Genomic DNA, 24192 nt, shown 5'->3' with positions numbered 1-24192 from the left:
AGGGTAACTTTGGTCTCAAGTCCGAGTATGCGATTTTTAGTCTTTTTTCATGTTTCGAAAGTTATCATAAGGGATCAATCGAATTTCATGAATCAAGGCTTGATAACCTATATTCACTGACACTAATTAAAATTCCATTTTTCATACAGATTCAAAAAAATTGATATTTTTCCAAAATCGATTTTTCAACGATCCTATTCTAAAAAGAACATACACTTAAAGCCGATAACTATCGATATCTCGCAAGCTTGTCACGCTTATTCCTCATTGGTTCCCGTCGTCTGAGGCGATAAATTTAATTCATGATTAATTTAATTTTGAGATTTTCAATTATGATTGTTACAATTACAGCGCGCTATAGCGCGTTCGGTCACTAAAAAATTGTCATCAAAATGGAATTAGTCATGACTTAAAGAATTGATAACAATACCCTCTTGATTCTATGAGAATATGATGGGGGTCGTAGCAATCAATTCACTCTACAAAAAAGGTTCTCATGAAAATCTCCGTTAAATTCGGACATATTTCTGGAAAACTCAACTAAAGACTAAATTGAATTAAATCGCTTGACCACTTCGCTACTGAATTTATTAACAACAATTACTACACTCATTCATAGAAAAAGCCATTGTCCACTTGTTTTTATCGGGAGTAAAGAAGCAGAATATAAACAAAGGTGTTAATTTTAACAAATTGTTAACATGTAGAATTCGGTAGCGAAGTGGTGAAACGGTTTAAGTCGATTTCGACTGTTGGCCAGTTTTCAGTGAATATCTCGGAATCTAATGAAGATAGCTAAATTTTTGTCAATACCTTTTTTATAGCACTCAATTTGCTCTAGAAAAAAGGTCATTACGAAAATTTCGTTACCTCCTTTGGATTCGGAGATATTCTTCAAAAACGCAAGTAAGAGATAAGTCGACTTAAACCGCTTTACCACTTCGCTACTGAATTATTTGTCCTCTTTACGCTCAACACCGCAACTGGAGTTTATTCATACACAAGATCTATGCGCGCGCTCTCGCACGCGCTGATCTATTCGTTTGTTGAAATTAAGAAATGGAATTCATTAAATTTCATTTTCTCATGAATATCTTATAAATATTGATAATGAATCAAAGAGAATTCGACTAATGATTGAAGTGAATAGCGAAGTAGAGTAAAAGAACCTATAAAGAATTTTTCATTTTCAATTAATTATCTTCAATTTTTTTAAATAATCGGTCCCCATAAAAGGACAGAATTTATTAATTTCACCGATAATATATATACATGTGAAAAAAAAAAAATATATATATATCGTCGCATTAAAATCAAAGGGGCGTAAGAGCCATTTCTCTAAGATTTTTTTTCTCTTAATACCAAAGGGGCGTATGTTTTTTTTTCCTTCGAAATGGAGTTTTCTCAACTTATGAAAGGTTTTTTGTGGACAAATTTCTGAAGTGGCAAATGGACGTAAGTCCGACTAGCAAGTACTGAAGGGGCGTATCTCCAGCACATACGCCTCTTTCTTTTTATACTTTTTGTTTCTTTTCTAGCTCATATTGAGAATGAATAATTCCAAAGGGGCGTAACTCAGGCACATACGTCCCTTTGTTTTTGNTTTTTACATTATGTGTTGTGCACTTCGGATGACACATTTCATGTTGAAATAAAACGAAAAGGGCGTAAGTCCCACATACGCCTCTCTCTCATTATATCTTAGGTCTACTCGCGATAATGAGTTTTATATTGTTATATCAACATAAAACGCTTTAACTATTTTCTTCTTCCTTTATGGTCTCATTTTCTTCCGAAGTGTTCAAAGCAGTCACGACTCGAAATTTCATACAGATAATTTCCTGAAATTCGCAGTCATAATTTAAAAAAATGAAATAAATTAATGAATGAAATCGAATAAATTTAGAAGAAAATTTTAGAAAATTTTAGTTTAGTTACTGATATTTCTCATGAAATTGTTTCATTCAAGCAAAAAATCAAAGGGAAATAATTTGAACATTCATGATGAGAGGGAGGGAGGGGAGGTTAATGTAGAATCAAATATTATTTATTATTAGGGCTGTAGTGCATGTGATTCCGTTTATACTTGATGAATCAATAGGAACGAACAGTAACAAATGAAGGGACATATATATTGGCGTTACGCCCCTCTGTGATTATTGCTTCAAAAACAAAGGGACGTATGTGCCTGAGTTACGCCCCTTTGGAATTATTCATTCTCAATATGAGCTAGAAAAGAAACAAAAAGTATAAAAAGAAAGAGGCGTATGTGCTGGAGATACGCCCCTTCAGTACTTGCTAGTCGGACTTACGTCCATTTGCCACTTCAGAAATTTGTCCACAAAAAACCTTTCATAAGTTGAGAAAACTCCATTTCGAAGGCAAAAAAAACATACGCCCCTTTGGTATTAAGAGAAAAAAAATCACTTACGCCCCTTTGATTTTANATATATATATATATATATATATATATATATATATATATATATATATATATGATGTGAATAAAAATTTACCACTGAAGAATTTAAAAATGCCGCGTATTTTTTTGCGAATAACTTCGTGTCACATATTGACCAATCAGAATGAAGGATTAGCGGTCAGGCAGTTTCGAGATATTTCGATATAAAACAACTTTACGTTTCTTTCATCTTTAGTAAAATAGGAAATTTATAATGAACGATTCGCTTGATATTTCCAGTACGTCCGAAGACGAAGAAATCCCGCCTCCCACCTAGTTGAGATAGAACTGATCAAGGGTAACAAGGGCCTTGGCTTCAGTATCGCCGGTGGAATTGGCAATCAGCACATACCCGGTGATAATGGGATATACGTCACGAAGATCATGGAGGGTGGAGCTGCCCAGGTTGACGGACGTCTCGTTGTTGGCGACAAATTGGTGGCCGTCAGGAACACACTGGTGAGACATATACCTATCGTATTTCATGACACCCTTATTTTTCACCCCAGATGATGGCAAGAGGTCGATCATGGCAAAATATACCGTCACACTGACAAATCGTCATCGGATTTTACTCTCTCGTCACCGAGATGATGAAATACCGAGGGAAACCTCGGCGGAAATCATCCTCACGTCCCATGACTTCATCTTTTTAACAATTATTTCAACAATTATTAACAGCGATCGGTCGACAATCATTACATTTGTAATATTTTCTTGTTTCTTGACCCTCGGACTCCTCCCGTTAAAATCCATTTGTTTTTCGCCCATCCCTTCAATATTCCTCCAGATCCACATCCGGTATCGAGCAGTAATATTATTACAATTAACACCTTTCTATTACTATGGTTATTTTTTCTGAATTGAAATTTGAAAATCATAAAACTATTCATAATTTAAATTTTCTATTAACTATCGAGTAAATAATTCTAAATTTCATAAAGGATTTTTTCAATTAGATATGTAATGGTCAATCTTCTGACGCGATTACTGATTGATAGATTATTTCGGAATGTGAATATTCAATTGATGATTAATTTGATAATTGAAAATTGTTGGGTAATATTATCCGTTAACATGAGTTAAATTTAACTCATTTTAAGATTGATGATTGTTCCGATCCCTGATTATTAATAATTATTTTGGAATCTCCGAGTCCATTTGAAGACGAACCATCAGACAAATAGAGAGAGAAAAAAATTATAGTTTCAGGTGAATAATCTTGGAAATTTTTTCTCTAGTGAAATGTTTTTCTACTTTCGTACTCGAACATCAAGGCTTTCATTTGAGCCCCATTTGACCCTAGGTTTCCGGATATTTTAGAATGATTTTATGATTTAAACTTTGCAGAGCTGAATTTGAATCGCAATATTGAACAGTTAGAAAACATTTTAAAAATCTGAAAAAAATTAGAAAGTTTGCTTTTGGAGAAAAATTCCAAAAATTGCAAATTAATTAAAAAATTGCAATTTTTAAAAATCACGAGCATTTTCTGTAAATAATTTATAAACAATCCATTTTCCACCATAATAATCATTTTTTCTGAATCGTAACAAATTTATCTATATTCAGAATTTTACCAGAAATCGATTTCATGGTTAAAAAAATTAGGTTTTCGAAAGTTCAAATATTTTAAATTATTCATTTGGAGAATAAATAGAAAATGCAAAATTTAGGCATTTAGAATTTTTTCCGAAAATTCCTACGGACTAAGTTTCGGGTTTGATTGTTTTGGGATATACCTTAAACATCAGAGGAAACATTCTTAATAATTGTTGACGTGGATACTTCTGTTTTCATTACGGGGGTCATTTAAGGAAAAAGTCCTTATGCAGTCTTTATGCCGTAATGCCATCTATCGGAATTCTGGAAAGTTGGAAATTTTTCGAGAAAAGTTTTTTTTTTTAATTCGAAAATATTCTCCAGCTTTTTAGAAATAAATCACAATTTTGAGGGATCCTTATCACTGGTCAGTAATATACCGGCGGTTGGTTATTATCGTACGAAGTAAATAAAATTTGTGAATCCGCCCAAAAGTTAGCAAGGGCGTTTCTATGGGACGATTTATACTGATGCTTTCTCATTGTGCCCCTTTTCCTATCAGATTCGATATTCCCGTTTTCAATTAATTGTTTGCAATCATTCTCATTGCAACAATCAATACGACCGATGAGAATCATATGCCCCAATTAATCAACTGTTAAATTTTCACATTGCAATAAATGATTTGCTCATGTTCTAATTCCTATCCTCACTGAATAAGATTTTAATCATAATTACAATTCAATTCCTTCTAGAATACACTTTAGAGTCTGAACTTATTCTGGAATTCAATGTTTGTTAATACTCTGGTAAAAATGCGTGCCCACACTCTTATCAATTTTCAGTTAGTTTACACGATAATTCAATTAATCTGTTGTTCATCTCATCAATATAATTCCGTGCTTAGAATATTGTCATCTCGTGTTTTCAACACCAAATTAAAAATTAAAAATTCATTTGGAATATTGAGTCACAGCTTCTTTTTTTCATATCCGAAATTTTGTATTTGGATATTAATATTATTTGTTCAAAGTGAAAAAATCGATCATTTTCACTATATTGCATTCAGATTCTCCTATCCTTTTGGGGACGCGAAATACCGATGGCGGCGCTGGAATCACCTCAATATGGCGGCTTAAAGGGTATAGTTGATGGCGCATATTTTCAAAACAAATGTCACGTGGTAAGGGGACAGGTCTGAGCCGGCAAGAACTAGACTGTGAAAAATGAAGACAATTTTGTTAAAAAGTATTTATCAGTTTGCTCAAGCAACATTAGATTCCCTTAATATGGTCGAAGCTCAAGCTGTTCTAAATTCAGGAAATTGATGTCATGTGGGGACTACTCGTCGTATTAATATCCTTTGTTTCCTCCATTTGTTCGATATTTAATAGCTAATATTTGATGAAATGGAATAAATATCAAAATTGGAGCAACAAAACAACAAACAGCAGTCACTTCGCACATGCATACCCACGTGACTTGAAGCCCTCTTTTCCGCCATGTTTTTTAGTTGCCGCACGCCTCACCAGGTATCGCATTCTTATCTCGCGTCCCCATTATGTCAAAAATGTGGGATAATCTCATAATTCTAGCTATCAATTCTAATCAACTTTGTTCGAAGAAAACCTTAGGAAGCGCAATATTAAGAATGTAGAATTATTCTATTTTTCTCTGACCTAAATGATTTGGACAATTATGATTTGGTTATTCATGTTTCATAGAATGGTAGTCAATTCTCTTTTGTTTGTTAGGCGGGCTTCATGAGAACTCGACGCAAGACGATTGTTCTCATGAAAACTGCCTTACTTTCTCCATTCGGTCGAGATATCCGCCATGTTCGAGTTCTCATTTTCGATTCGAGATATTAGCCCCCGCTTTGTTTTTTAGAAAGGAGAACTACAATTTTCCTGTCCATCCAATGGCATCACTCAGAACTCTCTGTCTCATAATCCCCTTGCAGATATTTTCTTGAGTTGAAGGAGAGGAGATGTAGAAACTTATGAAAGTTTACGAAACTAATTAGCAGAGGGGATTATTTGCCAAAGAATAAGAAGCCGTGGTGATAGGGGTTGAGGTTCGATATAATGGTCGTCTCGTCGTTCTTACCAACGGCCGAGGCGCGAAAAGTTTGCCCCCGAAATTCCGACCGATCATTATTGCCGGGTCGTTAGGAGCAGGAGTTTCGGATGAGATAAAAAATTATCTGGGGCTTTTGGTCGGTGCCAGCAGTGACACGTGTGATATATTAAACAGGAGAAAGGGGGAGGGACATTAGGGGAAATTTTCTGGGGAGTTGACGATAGGGATATTTCTTTATTTTTTTCTTCTTTTTTCGTTTTTCATTTGATGATTCAGGTCAAATAATGACTCATTTCTAAGTAGAGTTTTCTAAATAATTAATTTTTGTAATTTGGGGGGGGGGGCACATAGAGTCACGAAAATGTTGGTGTCCCCCGACTTTTTTCTGCTGTTTCTTCTGTTATAAGAGAAATTTCAGTTTCTCTAAAATTCGTCTAATCAAAATTTTGAGTTTTATTTTCCTCTTTTTAAATTACTCAAGGATAACTTCTTCGTCGGAGGTTTTTAATTCTCAATTTTCTAGTTTTTATTTATTTTTATTTAACCCTTTTTTAGTTTTTAAATAAGTTAGTTGAAAACTTTTCTGTCAGCGATTTTTAATTCTCAATTTTTTAGTTTTTTCAGTTTTTAAATAAGTCAATTAATATGTCAGTTATTAACTTTTTCGCCGGGGATTTTCAATTTTCCAGTTTTCATTAAAGTCATGAAATTCGATTGATCCCTTATAAAACAATTTTTTAAACAATTTTTTAAAAAATGAAGAAATAGCCCACATACATCCATTTAGTTATCGTAACACAAAAAAATATAGAACTTAAATTTGAGCGATTACAAAGCTTTCATTCGTCAGCAAAAACCGTTGGAAAATCAACTTCTCCTTTTTTGCCACAACATATTGAAACCGAGAAAAAACCGCGCTAGAGCACCAGATAACCCCGTACACTCAATAAATCATCGCCCCCGAAGAAAGATTATATTTGAAAAATGTTTCAGGGCGAAAAAAACCTGGAGAACGTGACGCACGAGGAGGCAGTGGCCACACTGAAGGCCACCCAGGACCGAGTGGTCCTTCTCGTAGCCAAACCGGAAGGGATCCTGCCACCCCCGCCCCCCGCCTCGGACCATTCGCTGTCGCCACAACCACGTAAGCATCCTCTGTCACTTCAACTCCACCCTCTCCTCCCATTGTAAATTTTTTCCCCCGTATTTTTTAAAACTGTTTTAACCCCAGTTGGTCACCATATGAGAACTTGCGACTTGGTTACCTCCGCCGGGTATCGCCGCCGTGTTATTTAGGCCCGAGCGTTGCCGAATTCACTCTATACTGCCCGGACGCGTTTAGCGAGACTTCGGCAACGTCGCACAACGGGCAATTTCATTTAACATCGGAAAAGATTGCCCGTCCGTTAGAAATAATTTTTTTTCTTCAGGAATTGTGGATATAAATAATTTTAAAAAATATTATAATTTTCAAGACACTTGAATTGACGCATTCCAATTTTTTAAGATTTTTCCGCTCAGCCAGTCAATGGTAAAAAGAAAAAATCGACCTTCTGCGGCGTTTCGCTCCTATGGTGACCAAACTAGGGTTAAACTTCGAGAAAATGTTCGGATATTTTTGAATTGATCTTGTGAATGAAAATTTGCAAGATAAAAATGTAAATCGGTCTTTGATTGAGCCTCTATTTATGTGGAGAAGGGAAATTTAAATTGGAGGATGTGGAAATGCCGCCAAAATGAGGCTGAGGAATGATAGCCAATGTTAGCTATCAATTCCAAAATTTAAGAATCACTCTATCTCAAAATGTCGAAAATGTGATCGACAACAAAGAAATCAAGAAATAAAGACAAGAAAGAAAGGGTCACTAAGGGTTGATATAAGGGGCATAAGCGTAAAAATAAAGGTCAAAATAGGAGTCACAAGGTTCAAAATAAGGGTCGTAAGGATCAAAATGAACGTCATAAGGGTAAAAATAAGGGCCTCAAGGGTAAAAATAGGAGTCATAAGGTTCAAAATAAGGGTCACAAGGATCAAAATGAGCGTCATAAAGGTAAAAATAAGGGCCATATGGTTCAAAATAGGGGGCACAAGGGACAAAATAAAGATTAAAATATGGATCACAAAGGTCAAAATAATTATCAGAATGCCAAGTGACAAAATAAGGATTGCAAGGGTCAGAATAAGGATTACAGTAAGGTTTACGAGTGTCAAAATAGGGTTGAAATAAGGGTAATAATAGCAAAAATGAGGTTCATAGGAGTTTAAAAAAATGTTAAAATAAAAGTCACAAGGGTCAAAATAAGGGTCACGAGGGCCAAAATGAGGGGTCATGTGAATAATTCCACCACTATTTTTCTTTTATATTAAAAATTTCCGCCCCCTGCTCCTTTTGCTTGCCAACCTCTACGGAATCCAACGAAAAATATGTATGACTAATGAACAATGAACCTGAAGGGAATCTGTTGAGAATAACTACCACTGATCAGTTATCCAACACACGGAGAAAAAAATTCCAGAATTTTTCAGGCGAAATTCAGGCAAAAATTACCGTGCCGTCTGGTAAAGTGGGTTCAATTGTCTAGCACCAGAAAAATTCCGGTGCTGCATAGTAAAAATTCCGGTAACGCACAATAAAAGCTTGATCCCTGACTGTTTTCTATTACATGATAAATTTCATTCAATAGTTAAAAATGAGTAAACATTGTCATTCAGCATATCATCCTATTAATTTTATTTTAACCTCTCCTCCATATCCTCTCTCCCATATTAAAAGCGGAATGCGCGGCAAACGTATGTGGAACGTTTGACAGGCCAATGTATATCTACAGCGTTATACACCTCATGAAGCGAAAATAAAGGGCACTTATTTTATTTCTTAACCGTTTTATCACAACACTAATTAATATTTCACTGAATTGATATTATGAAAAACATTAACCTGGGGTTTCAGTAAGGAGATATGTGAGAGAGGAGGCTAGAGGAGGCGACGGAATAAATCATCTGGTCACGTTGAGTCGATGTTCGTGGTTGCGGAGGGGGGACGAAGAGTACCGAAATCTTACGAATGCGCGATCGGGTCCTAGGATTCTGGTAGAGCACCGGAAAAATTTGCCAGTCAGTGTCATAATTTTTCTCGTATTTCTCGTAAAAATTCACTGTCGCTTCGATTTTACCGTGCTGCACAAGAATTTTTCCCCACATTTATCCGAAAAATGACTCGTGCAACAGTACTTTTTCCTACTCTTTGCGGTACATTTGGCCTGGAAAGACCATCTGAACCAACTTTACTGTGCGGGCACGGTAATTTTTCTCGTACATTTCTCTCCGTGCACCTGTCAAGAATATACAAGATAGAATTCCCATGTGGTATTTCGAGCCTATATATGTAGTTACTATTACTCGCCATTTATTAAACTTTTTATAACTTAAACATACCCAAGCAGCCGCACTAGCGATTGGGGGGGAGCGAGCGAAGCGAGCGGGGGAGAAGCCCTCCCGAGGATGGCGAGCGAAGCGAGCAGGAGGCGAAGCCCCCTAGTAATGATAATGGTCGCTATAACAGTATCTTTAGAACTCTTTACTATTAAAATCGAATTACCAATGCTATCACACATTAATAAATTTCCAAAAATCGGAGAAATCATGTCATTATTGCAACTCAAACTAAAAATAGAATAAATTTGTGGAATATCCTGAGTGATATTAGTTTGGCGTCTAGTCTAGTTAATACGTGATTACATTTTATTGAATAGGTAGGGGAGGGTGTGCCTGTACCGCCCACCTAAGGGGAAATGCCAGTTTTATATTTTATATTTCAACTTGAGTATAAAAAACGTATTTGTGAGACTTCTTTAACTATTGAACTCGTTATTCTCGAAGTGTAGACGCCTAATTCTCCTTAGAATCCACAGAATTGATTGAAAATGAAAGAGACAGCCTATTGAGCGGTACTACCCGCCGTCGGATAATGCCGCTCGGTACGATTCCAATGCCGCTCATAGGGTTTTGCGTGTATCGCTCGCGCCGCAACCTAACCTGTACTCGAGTGCTGTCGAGCAACTACGTGGCTGATCCTATGAGCGGTATTACCGGCTCCGCTCGGCGTCAACAAAATTGTTGATAATTATTGACATGAGTGGAGTTTTGAGTTCGAATTGGTCTCAAATTATGTGTCTCGTGTCGGAAACTGGCTGCTGTAAAAGAATTTAACCTCCTTGAGCTCTCACACTTAGTAACATGTATGCTCATGTAGATTTCAATTATGTGTTCATATCAATTCAACGTGTACTGAAGCACTTATTTTTAAAGTATCAAGCTTCACCAGCACTTAACATTACCCAGGGTTCGCGACGAAGACGTAGCTGATGTGAACCCCACAAAGGTCAAAATTTGACCCAGTCATCACCTTTTAGTTATTTACCTAATTGAGTCCAACTCAATTTTCTTGTTGATTTCAATTTTTTTTTGTAATAAATGACGAATTAATTCAGTTTCCTGGAAAAAATTGTTGGAGCAGTTATATGCTCTAATTACCCAATCATTTTTTCTACGAAAATAAATTATAATCATCGAAATAATCTATGAAGGAAAAGTCTGTGTATTTTGAATTATAATTTTGAATCAATCGAATGATGATGTCTTGATTATCATTCATTATCTGTCATCGTGGTATGTTTGATAAAGACAATAGAGGAAAAACTACTTCTATGTCAATATTCAATGACGATTAATGTTTCTGTATCGTTGAGCAAATTACACTGAACTTACAAAAATTACAGTAAGACCAGAAAATATTTGAAAGAAAGGGAGAAAGTAATAAAAGAAAATATTGAACAGAACAAAATCTTCTCTCAGCACGAACGCAGCAGACCTAAAAACACTTTTACTACCTCATCTGCCATCTCATCGGCAATCCTCCCATTCCCCCCTCGGCTACGTGACTGGGATCTGCACCACTGGGTGACAGGATTCGCACTTGTAAAGTCCATAAATTGCATCCCTCATCCCAGTGTACGATTATTCAGCTATTTTTTTTCATTTCCAACAGCACCGAAATTGCAAACTCGGCATTTAAAAAATATTAACTCGTGTGAAATCACGTCGTGCTGTTGAATCTAATTGGCATTCCATTGCTTGGAGGAGAGAGATAGGGATATTGGAATTGTTGATCAGACATTTGAAAAAAATTCATGCGAGCTGACAAATAAATATTACTTGGAATATTTCATAAAATTATTCTATTTTTAGTTTGAAGTTAAATGATGACTGATGATTTTTCTGCTTTTTGGAACTTTATTAATGTGTGAAAGCATTGGCAATGGGATTTTAGTAGTGAAGAATTCTAAAGATAGAGACTACTTCAATTTCTTTCTTGTCGATCAGATTTTTGACGTTTTGAGATAGACTGACTCTTGTATTTTGGAATTGATAGCCAACATTTGGATATGACGGAAGGTTCTATGACAAAGTAGATTAAAAATAAGATAATCAAAACCCTAAAAATGTTTTATGAGAGAAAAGAGATAAGACATTTGAATTTGAATTTCCTTTCTTAATATAGCTGAAGGTTTAATCAGAGATCGATTGAAAGAGCACTTGAGTATTTCACTGAGTAAAGAATAATATCGAGAAAATGGTCAATAACGCCGCTAGGCGCTTTGTGTTTCTCGTTTGGGGTTCAGACGAAAAGTGACTTGTTAACCCACTTGAACATGCCGAGTGCCTCCTTGAGAATGCGTCAAATACAAGGACCGCATTCTGGGGGCAGTCGAGGTATCGCTTAGAGTTATCTGGCGCTAGAAGCTCTGCGAGCTCCATTTCCCCCTCAGATCAGCCCCAGGAACCCCTCAAATGTCACAATGGTTCCCAATCTCAATTCACCCCCATAATCAATTCATAAATTCAATGTTATCCTTGAACTGATTTCAAAATTCTCCATCGAACTACCTCTGAATATCAAACGCTACAAAAACCTCTCAAATCATCATCACCACCAAAAAAAAGGAACTAACTCTTCATTTTCCTCACCAACCAGGCAAACAAAACGGTTCAGTGTCAGCCCTGGAGAACAACTCTCTCGCCTACTCTCAGGAGTCTCGTCACGCCTCATCCCTAGCTCTTCACGGTAACCAAACACCCCGGGCTGTATCGCAAGAGGACATCTCACGGTGAGTCATATTTACCCACTCAATCATACGTTAAATACATGAAGAACGAATTCAACCAGGAAATGCTTCACTCCGGAGTATTGGAAAACCGGTTAATTATGCAGTCAGTGTAGCCAGTGTATTGTCGTGGAAGGGGGAGGGGCGGGAGGCGAAGGGAGGAGGTTTGGGGGTGGGAATTGTGGTGGGCGCCACTGCTTGAGCTAATTGCCGATGGATTAAGGGCTTATCGAGGCTGTGGGGATTGTTCTGAACACGATATCTCGTCTGCATTCACTATTGACCTGTCGCTCTCAGCTGACCTCATCCATAAATCAGGAGGAAGAAAATCAAAGTGGGGGTTTTGCAATTGCAAATGATAATTGATGTTTTTTTAATGAGTTTCTTTAACACCCGGTTCTAAGGAAGATCTCGGTTAGAGGTGGATTTTAGAAAAGTTGGAACACCGGTGAAAATATCTGTTTAGTGGAATTCAGGAAACTTTTTTCGTAGTTTTTAGGTGAGGGTCACAGTGTCTTGAGGGTCAAATGGATTCGGGCAGATCAGAAACGATTATTTTATACCCTAAGGGTCTCCAAGGGTTGTTTGACCCTTAGGATAATTTGGCTCTCGACTCCGAACGCCCTTAAAGGGCTTTCGATCTTTACGACCATTTGATCCTTGACCCGGTACGTCTTCAAGGGTCGTTTGCCCCTTGAGACATTTTGAGCTTTGAATCCAAACGTGAGAGGTTTTTTGACCCTTACGACCCGGAACATCAATAAGGGTCGTTTGACCCTCAACTCCGAACGCCATTAACGGGCCTTTCACCATTGGCCCTGCAGGACTTCGAGGGTTATTTGCCCCTTGCGACATTTTGAGCTCTAAATCCAAATGTCTTTAGGGTTGTTTGACCCTTACAACTATTTGACTCTTCCCCCTGAACAGCATTAAGGGTTGTTTGACCCTCAAGACTATTTGACCCACAACTAAAAATAAAAAATACTTTCCTCAATTGTGCTGACAAAAACCCAAGGAATAATTACTATTTAGTTTGATTCAGGAAACTTTTTTGTTCGCTTTCAGTTGAGGGTCAAATCGTTTTAAGGGTCAAATTATTCTCAAGGACGTTTGTAATTGAGGTTGAAATAGTCTTGAGAGCCAAAAACCTTTTAAAAACGTTTAGGATTGTGGGTCAAATGGTTGTAAGTGTCAAACGCGCTAGGGCGAAGTGATCAGCTTTGACTCTTTAACCCTACATGTCTTCAAGGATTGTTTGCCCCTTGAGACCATTTCTGATTCTCAATTCCAAACGTTCCTTGAATATAACTCTTGATCCTGAGCATCATTACCATTTCGCCCTCAAATAAAAACAAAGAAAAGGTTTCTTGAATTGTTCAAAATAAAACACTAGGCACTAAATATCTAGTTCAATTCACGAAACTTTTTCCGCTTTTAGTTAAGGGTCAAATCATTGTGAGGATCAAACAACCCTTAAGAACGTACAAGGTTAAGGGTCAAATGGGCTTAAGAAAATTAAGAGTAGAGGGTCAAATGATTTTGAAGGTCAAATGACCCTTGAGAACCTTTCAACTTGAAGGCGAAATGAGCTCAGGGTTCAAAAGCCGTTCGAGCAAAGTGAATAGAAAGGATCACATTTAACCCTACACATCTTCAATGGTCGGTTACCCCTTGAGACGATTTAACCTTCAACTCCAAACCTCATTAAGGGTTGTTTGACCCTCAAGATCATTTCCCTTTCAACTGAAAAGAAATTAAAGGTCTCCTGAATTGCGCTTCAAGTAGCCCTTTTCCCAATATTTTTGGATTTATTTTGAAAATTAATGGGTTTGAGAGGGGGGAGGGAATTTCTTCGAACCTTTCTCATAGTTTATAAAGTTTTCTATAAAATGGGCGGAAGACATGTTCTATAAACATGAATTATGCACATAATCAAGGTTTTAATGAAACGTGAAAACTTGAATTACAGAATTTCCCAAAATTTTGCCTCAATTTTCATTTTGTTTTGAAATTTTAAAGTCCAGAAGGTTTTTCATATAAAAATATTAATAATCTTGAAAGAATGTGATGATTTTTTCTGTCCGTCATAAAAACCACACGCAGTCATTACCTTAATTCCATCCCATTTGGCCATGCTCTGGGATGATATACGAATCTGCTTTTCACCCATTTACGTGGATGAAATATGTCGGGGGGATTTATGATTGTCGTAATGGCAGGCACGGGTTGCCCCCGGCCCATAGTCATTCGTTACTCCACGACAGGAATTAGAAAACCATAATTCGATGGATCGATATAGAGTCAGTAAGGCTGATTTGATGAGAAGAGATTTTAATTTAAATATTTCATGGTAAAGAATGTGAATAAATTGGGGATCATTTTCACTCATGTTAAGAAAATTTGCCGTACAATCGGAGAAAGAAGTTCTAATTCTCAGTCATTTTCACTTAAAATTAGTTAGAATTGTACTTAAACGGTAGCACATCATCTCTTTTTTCAAAGAAATCTTGGTTCCGGAATTGAAAAGTATATCATCTGACCCTTTGACTCAATTAATGTTTAATTAATGTCCAATTATTCAAGAATATTATCCCCTTCGAATGTTATGAGTTCAACAACACAAACATTGAGGGAAAAAATTAGCTCTGCCGAAAAACTATATGTTCCACGTGAGAATATTTGATGAAGTGGAGCAGATTTACTTGAGGGAAATTAACCAACTTGATAGAAGGAAATTTAATGTTTCACAAAAATTAAATTTTTGTCGAGATCATCAGAAAGATCCCCAGAAAAATTCGAACTGTTGGCAGGAAAAAATATAATCTATTGTACGACAATCATTTGATCTGAGAGAACTCCATTGGTTTATACCATAGAAAGAATGCAGTGACGAGGAAAGAATATTTTTTTCCCAAAAAAAATTGTCCCCTCGAAATTATCATTTGTTCCATGGAAATTATGAGTGTTTATTGGACAAAGATATACGCTACTTAATCACATTCACTTGATAAAACCGGAGCCTCCTATGATTCTCCGCAGATCGAATGTATTCACCTGAAAGACATATAAATGTCTCACGAGACCAATTACTACTACGAAAATTATCATGTCTTGGTGGAAACTTTCTTTTTCGTAAACAAGTAAATTGATTCAACACGACAAAAGCTCTCTTCATGGGAATATATAATTTTTCGGCTGAACTAATTTTTCCTCTCAGTGAAGGTTCTTCATTTAAGAACCCAATGATTTTGGTGTTGTATTTGAGAGATTTTTCTTCTGAAATTGAGTAACCAGTTTATTGTTCTCAGTGCTACGACGCCTCTTAGACCCATAAGTTTTAAAAATCCGTAACTTGGTTTTGGAAATTCGAAATTCCTCTTCTCTGTAATTAAATCCATGGCAAAATCGTGGAGATCTGTCACAGACATTTCTCAGTGACGAAAAATCTCAGAAATTCTCCCTAATTCTCGAGAAATGACTCCACTTCCCTCAGTCCATATCCCGTCCTCTTGCGTACAAGGCTCCAGTGAAATATAGTAAAAGTAGCGGTGGAAAGCGCGAGTTCAAATAACGCTTAAAGAGAAACTTTTGTGTTGGCCCGTGTGCTGCCTGAAATATTTCCATCCCGGGGTGATATTTAAACGTGGATTTTCCACCAGTCTGGAGTTTCAACTGTACTTAAAAGTATAATTAGTCCGTTTAGCGCACGATACCCTTTTTCCACTATTTTTCCCCTCTTATATCGCCTTATTTTAGGTCTTGAAGGTTTTATTATTCAAAAGATGAGATGGGAAGTTATTAATATGGGAGGAATCTTCCTTGGAACGAAGATATAGGGAAGAGTGGGGAAAAATGAATTACCAAGGAAAACGAAATTTAACACAATTCAAGAAGTTTTTTTTGTTGAATTTTCTGTAAAACCAAAGGATTTTGTCGAACTTCCTATAAAATTAAAAAATATCTCTAAACTTTATAGAACTCTCAAAACTATTCCCGAAAAGTCGAGAATATTTTAGAATTTTGCAGAATGCTTTAGAATTTTTGAGGAGGTTCTACGATGCATGCTAAACTATACACCGTAGCGCAATAAGTTATAACCCAACGCCACAGTCAACGTAAAAATACCATTGAAATCCATTCAGTCATTTTTGCGTGAAACGCGGCCAAAGAATGGGCAACACATTTATTATATTTAAGACTAGGAAGGACCCCCATGATCCTTATCCTGACCCTTGTGACCCTTAATCTGACCCTCGTGACTCTCATTATACCCCTCGTGAGCCTTATTTTGTCCCTTCATTTCTGCCCCTTAATTTTGGAGTCTTAATTTCGAGTACCAAATTTCCATCACCAAAACTCGATTTTATTTGGATTTTTATAATATATAGAGATATTGGCCCTTGTGATCCTTCGTTTCTGATCCTTATGACGCTTATTTAGACCCTTAATCTGACCTTTGTGACCCTTAATTTGACCCTTATTATACACCTCGTGAGCCTTATTTTGTCCCTTCATTTCTGACCCTTAATTTTGGAGTCTTCATTTCGAGCACCAAATTTCCATCACCAAAAGTCTATTTGAATTTTTACAATATAGAGAGATGTCGGCCCTTGTGATCCTTAGTTTCTGATCCTCATGACGCTTATTTGGACCCTTAATCTGACCCTTGTGACCCTCATAATCTTCGTGAACCTTATTTAGACCCTGGTGACCCTTAGTTTCTGACGCTTGATTTTTGACCCCCATGTCCCTCATTTGGACCCTTACTCTGACCCTTGTTACTTTCATTTGGGCCCTTAATCTGGCCTACATAACCCTTAATCTGATCCTTGTGGCCCTCGTGACCCTCCTGACTCTTATTGTAACCCTTATAACGCTTATTCTGACCTTCATGACCCTTGTGATCCTTAATTTTGGAGTCTTAATTTCGAGTACCAAATTTTTATCACCAAAGGCGATTTGGATTTTTATAATATAGAGAGACAACAGCAAAATTGCCTGTAAAAAAGTTAGAAAAAGAACATTAAGGTGAATCTTACAACTAAAACTAGAAGAACAAAATCACTCTGAGAAAAAAAGTTTCTTGATAAAAAAAATTGGTTGATTATAAAGAAAAATTAATTAAATGTGTATTGAAATATAATGATTGAAATTATTCAGTAAAGTATTTTAATATTTTCATTTTGTGGCTCTCAGTTCTCGGAAATCTCGCTCCGCGTGAGCGCGCGGTTTGGTATAGAAATATAGTCACATTCTTCGAATTTGCTTCCCCTATTCCCCCATGACTGCGACTATAACACAAAACAGCCAAAATTTATAATTACGAAAGAAACATCAAGTGAAATCTTCACTCTCCCGTCATCATCTAAATACCCTCATTCCCAGCATCACCGAAAGACCGAATAATTATCCCCCTAATTACTCCGTTAAATCGAGCAACGAGTAGTCGCTCAACTAAATTATAACAAGGGTATTTACTGCTGTAGACTAGACGAGATGGAAGGGACTAATTTAGGAGAAGGAGGAATTAAACTCTTTTTCCCGCCCATTTTTTTCCCCACTGCCCCGGGGCATTCCGGGTGAGTGGCCGCAATAACTCTTCTCACTGGAGGATCTACGCACATGGGGAAATTATTCTTACGCCGGTTTTTCCCCCATTTTTCAGAAGAATTATGTCTAAGAACGAGGGGGTGATGAAATAAAGTGGGAGGAGGAATGTAGCTTCAGATGGTTTTTGTTATTTGATGAGTTGGCTTGAGAGAATATTCCTGGAGCATAATTTTCTCCAACTTGGGCCTTTGTTAGATGATGAGTAGGAAAATCGATATTTCAGTTCTAATTATTCCACACAGAAGCTCAATTTTTTGCACTCAAAGGACTTCAATAAAATAATTATTGTCATCTGCCAAATGTGAGAAATCTCACATTACAAATTTTCAAATATGAAATGCCTTTTTTCTGGTATTATAATACAAACGTACAAATAAAATGCACGTGTGTTTTTATTTAGAAAAACTGGAGTTCATCACTTCTCATAAATTCAAATTTGCCGCCGTAACATGTCTATTGAACATGGCGACCGTGCAATTGAAATTTCCAAGATATTTCCAACTTTGATAGAGTGATATATTCACCAGATGCAGATGAGGATCGAATATGTGGCTCTCCGCTTCCAACTCAATCAAATTAACTTTATCCATCGAAATTGAAAGCATTATCGTCAGCGCCATGCCTTCTTTATCTTCGGATGAAGTTCCGAATTTCCGAATCTCGTCATTACCGACCGGGCATTCTGGGATTCCCCCAAATTTGCCGTCGTAACATGTCTGTTGAACATGGCAACTGTGCAATTGAAATTTCCAAGATATTTCCAATTTTTATACAGTAGTATATTCACCAGACGCAGATGAGGATCGAATACGTGGCTCTCCTCTTTCAACTCAATCAAATTAACTTTATCCATCGAAATTCAAAGAATTATCGTCAGCGCCATGCCTTCTTCATCCTCGGATCAAGTTCCGAATTTCGGAATCTCGTCATTACCGACCGGGCATTCTGGGATTCCCCTGAATTAGGTAAATCAGTGGTTTGTCGAGAAACGATTCAAGTAAACCAATCGCACCGAGTGCTCGTGCACCTCGGGTATGCATGCACAACAAAGCGTGACCCTGGCCTGCATCCGAAAAGCCACAGCGGTCGTGCCAAGAATCCCTAACGTTTGTTACATAACGGAGTGGTCAACCACTCGAGAGCAAATTTGTGGCTCTACCATGCAGATTTGTAAATCCATCCGGTGAAATACGGTGGAATTAACTCTATTATATGAAATTCTGGGAATAATTCCAGTTTTTCCTATTCCCAACCATCATTCAACATTGATTTGAATATTGTGCTATTGTTTTGTTTCATTTTGTCATATTGTTTTTCAACATTTTATTTTTTAAATAATGAAGGACAGTTTATTTTTTAAATCTCATTATTGAGACAATATCAAGCGGAAACTATCTCAATAATTAGCGATTTCAGGAGGAAATGCTGTTTTCTTTGAAAGTAATAAAGCGCAGGTTCTGGGGCTAAAAATCAAGAGACATTGTTTGTCGCACAGTTTTTTATTTTTTCAAAAAACAACGGGAACAATTGCATTCTTATATAAATGAGTATAGTTATTGGTGCCGATAAATTGGCAATTTGCTTCCGAATGGGTTCTCTGTTTTTTTAATTCTTATTTCACTATTCTCTTCTTGTATTTTTTCATGTCATAATACTGTCAACAATTGACATGTCATCAAAATTTTACGTATTATTTGGTTCTGTCAAATAATTTTACATTCAGACCCTCTCGGGACTCAAATTCGTTTTCAGTCTGGGTTTAATCAAGGTTCAATCAAGGTTTAATCAGTGTATAGCCGGGATTTAATCAGGGTTTATTCAGGATTTAGCCAGAGTTTAACCCAGGTTCTGTCAGAAGTTAATCCGGACCATGAATCAATATGAATAAGTATTCAACATAATAGACTAGTACCTGAGTTTAATAGAGATAGAGATTTTGATATAAAAAGCTCATGACGGTATTGTGTAACTTGATAAGCAATGATGCTGTTCTCACCATTTTTCAACTTGATTAAGAAGCCATTGAAATATACTTTTCAAGCCCTGATTTAATTGCTATTACTGATGATTCTTTTAATAATCATGAAAAAATCGATTTTCTCTTTCAAATCGCATAAACAGTGTGCTGTAGCTCAACAACGAATTGTGCGACCATCATATTCTGATAGAATCAAGAAGGTATTGTTATCAATCTTTTGAGGCGTAACTAATTCCATTTTAAGGACATTTTTTTTGCGTGATCGTTAAAAATCGATTTTTGGAAAAATATCGGTTTTTTCGAATTTGTATGAAAAATTGAATTTAAATTGGTGTTAATGAATAGAGCTTATTAAAGTCTATATTGATGAAAAAATTCATGAAATTCAAGTGGTCCCTTTTAAGAAAATTTTTTAAAAAATGAAGAAAAACATCACATACCTTGTCGTGTATCGACGAAGAAACTGGATAGTAGCGCTCGGATGAAAATATTTAATTTATCATTTGCTATTAAAAATAAGATATAAATAAATCCATAGAATGATACAGTTGAAAGTTTTTTATTTTCAAACAATTTCGTCATTTCGAGGCATTTTATGTATAATTCTTTCTCAATGAATCCTAAAAACGTCATGTCGGAAAAAAAATTCTCTTCATCCCCTTCTTTTGAATATATCCAGTATTTTTCCACCTCCGCACACGACTTTATTGGATTACCAAACACGCCTCGGCAAAAACCTCACAAAGATTTTCCCCAAACGAAACGCCAAAAAAATATAATAATAAAAATGAAATTTTTCATGGTCACGGAAGAATTCCCGTGGTTTTTACGGGCCGAGAGACAATAAAAGTATGTCCCTCATACGAACTTCGAAAAAAAAAGCCCAGGAATGAGGAAAGTCACGGACGTTGCCTCTATAATCCTCGGGATCCGCTCTCATCCGGCCACATTGTGCCAGCATTCACTCCCTTACGAGGGATGGAAAATTTAATTTTTCCAACGGGCACGTTTCCTCTGACGATGACACCACTCCATACCCTCCGGGATCCGGTTCAGTAGTGGAAAAAAAAGAGAAACGAGATGGTAATAAAAAAGGTGAGGGAAAATGCTGAAGAAAAATTTTGTAATTAAATATAATGTTTGCTATTGTAATTGGAAGATTTTCCAGGGATATTCCCACATCCACGGTAACAATTTTTATCGATAATTCAATAATTTTATCAATATAATAACGGAAATGCGGAATTTAGATAGGAATTTATTGGAACAATTGAGGATTTAATTTTAAAAATGGAGTAAAAATTGTTTTTTAACGAAAAAAATTATTTTTCAACGGGAAGGCGCGGAGATCGGGGCGTGGGGGTCAGTTTATTGGATAATCTGAGAAACTTCCAATACAAACCTCTGGTTATAACTCCATATTGCTCCATTATTTTTAGTAATATTTGAAGTTCAATTTTTGGGGATGAAAAACGGGTTTTAGAATGCTTTTGACGTTTTCTCGCGGTTTCTTCAACAGCTATGGGGCAAAATGGGTTTATTGGTAGAGGAGGGGATTGGGAATTTTCCTGGCTTTCCAATAAATGAAGAATTATTCCTTTAACTCTATTCATTCCCGAGATATTCACAAAAAACAGGATTTGTTATCAATTAAAAAAGTGTTCATTCAGTAGTTTTACTGAGGGAAAAAAATTAAGTCGAACGAAAAATTATATGTGAAGAGATATTTTCTCGTGTTAAATCAATTTACGTGTGGGCAAAAAAGAAAGTTTCCACCAAAACATGATAATTTTCGTAGTAGTAATTTTTCTCGTGAGACATTTATGTCTTTCGGGTAAATACATTCGTTCTGCAGAGAATTATATGAGGCTCCGGTTTCATCAAGTCAATGTTATTGAGTTGTGTATATCTTTGTCCAATAAACACTTAATTCCCGTAGAACAAATGATAATATCGAGAGGAAACTACAATTTTCTTGCCGAAAACTGTGTTATTGGCAAAACTAAATAATTTCGAGGGGACAATTTTTTTTTTTAAATTCTTTCCTCCTCAATGTATTCAATGGTATAAACCTATGGAGTTCTCTCAGATCAAATGATTGTCGTACAATAGATTATATTTTTTCCTGTCAACACTTCGAATTCTTCCAGGAATATTCTGATGATCACGAGAAAAATTTAATTTTTGTGAAAGATATTAAATTTGCTCCTATCAAGTTGGTTAATTTCCCTCAAGTAAATCAGTTTCACTCTATGAAATATTCTCGTGTCGAACACGCGCTTAAATTTAGATTTCCAATTATTTTTTACAATTTCTAATAATTGTAAGGTTTAAGATTTAATTTTCAATAATTTTTTTCTCTCAGTGTTTTTTGATAATTCTCTCTTGACGAAAAAAACATCATGAAAAATTCATGAAAATATGGGAAATTTATCTCGCCGCATGTTTTCACACTCTGGACCCATGTACTTACCATTTTCGCTGATTGCGGGTGACGTAGGATGTGAGTAGAACCCGTGAAAAATGCAATCGAATCGAGACCTCAATTTTTTCGAGTCAATCCTTGAGTTTATTCTTCCGCGGTTTTGCCGCTGGCCTTGAGGCAGTCATTGTTACATTATCAATTTAAGTAGCGAGGAGTTACGTGTGTAATGACACTCCGCGAAGGTTGCAATTGAATGATGAAGCGGAGTGCAGCAGATGAGGATGATAATGATATTGTCCTCTTTTTATTATTTCATCTTTCAATATTGGGATGATACGCCTTTCGTATTTTCGATGAATTGATGCCCTTTTCCATATCAGATTCGCTATTCCTTTTTTCAATTAATTGTTTATAATTCTTCTTATCGCAAAAAGCAATATGACCGATCAGAATTATATCTCCCAATTCATCAGCTGTTAAATTTTCATATTACAATAAATGATTTGCTCATCTTCTAATTCCTATGCTCACTGAATAAGATTTTAATCATAATTACAATTCAATTCCTTCTAGAACATACTTTAGAGTGTAAATTTCTGGAATTCAGTGTCTGTTGATACTCTGGTAAAAGTGCGCGCGCACACTGTTATCAATTTTTCGTTAGTTCACACGGTAATTCAATTAATCTGTTGTTCATCTCATCAATATAATTCCGTACTTAGAATATGGTCATCTCGTGTTTTCAGCACCAAATGAAAAATTAAAACTTCACTTGGAATATTAAGTCACAGCTTCTTTTTATTCATATCAGAAATTTTGTATTTGGATATTAATATTATTTGTTCAAAGTGAAAAAATCGATCATCATTTTCACTATATTGCATTCAGATTCTCCTATCCTTAACGTAAAAAATGTGAGATAATCTCATAATTCTAGCTATTAATTTTAATCAACTTTGTTCGAAGAAAGCCTTAGTAAACGCAATATTAAGAAAGTAGAATTATTCTATTTTCCTCTGACCTACATGATTTCACTGCAAAAACTAGGTGTCTGATAACTATCTGAATTTAAAATGGCAGATGGCAAAAAACGTCTGAATCTTTAAAAGTGTCTGAAAATCCAACTGATGTCCGAAAATTTCAAACACCGCTTGTGTCTGAAACTGATGTCTGTATCTTAATTTCAGACATGTTGGTGTCTGAAATTGAAATATCTCCATTGATTCAGACACATTTTAATGTCTCAAAAGTGTCTACAAAGTCGTTCCAAAAGTGTATGAAAAGTGTCTACAAAAGTGTCTGAAATTCAGACATTAATTTTCGCAGTGTTGGACAATTATGATGCATTTATTCATGTTTCACAGAATAGTATTCAATTCTCTTTTGTTTGTTAGGCGGGCTTCATGGAAATTCGACGCAAGACCATTGTTCTCATGAAAACCGCCTTACTTTCTCCATTCGTTCGAGATATCCACCCTGTTCGAGTTCTCATTTTCGATTCGAGATATTACCCATGCTTTTTATGTAAAAGAGATTACAAAAAAAATATCTTGGCAATAATGAGACGTGAGACATGAACAGACCTATCAGAGGCATTTACCGTTCAATAAACTTCCCCTCCCTCCTTCTCCTCCTCCTCCTCCCCCCCCCCTTCCATAGGAATGACGAGAGTCTAGCGATTGCAGAGGTTGTCGTGGTCGCGGGCGCTTCATTAACTCAGCGTTTGAAATTATGCTGCGAACGTGACAAGTGAAGAGGGTTTAAGACAACAGAGGCAGAGGGGCGGATAGGGGGGGGGGTTGTTTGATGCTAGTGGTTGAGACTTGTTTCGGATATCGAAGATGCTGTCGCTGAGGTGGGTTTCGTAATAAGAGGAGGGCGTCTTCTCTCGCGGGTTTTGCATTTTCTTCACTTTGGGGGGGGGGGGGG

At 36.4% G+C, this 24192-nt stretch overlaps 1 protein-coding gene across 7 annotated transcripts in view; it reads left to right on the top strand.

Annotated features, from left to right (window-relative positions):
- LOC107048707 (disks large 1 tumor suppressor protein) overlaps window positions 1-24192 on the top strand; it is a 616903-nt gene that overhangs the window by 537373 nt on the left and 55338 nt on the right. For all 7 annotated transcript variants that reach the window (XM_015272036.1, XM_015272039.1, XM_015272037.1 and 4 more), the window contains 3 exons: window positions 2702-2920; window positions 7079-7229; window positions 12121-12253. In XM_015272036.1, coding sequence (XP_015127522.1) covers window positions 2702-2920; window positions 7079-7229; window positions 12121-12253 — 503 coding nt within the window. The remainder of the gene's footprint in view (window positions 1-2701; window positions 2921-7078; window positions 7230-12120; window positions 12254-24192) is intronic.

Source organism: Diachasma alloeum, unplaced genomic scaffold (genome assembly GCF_001412515.2).
Source record: "Diachasma alloeum isolate Michigan unplaced genomic scaffold, Dall2.0 Dall_scaffold_00196, whole genome shotgun sequence".
Taxonomy (NCBI): Eukaryota; Metazoa; Arthropoda; class Insecta; order Hymenoptera; family Braconidae; genus Diachasma; species Diachasma alloeum.
The sequence above is the reverse complement of the archived record's forward strand: the minus strand, read 5'-3'. Positions and strand labels throughout refer to the sequence as shown.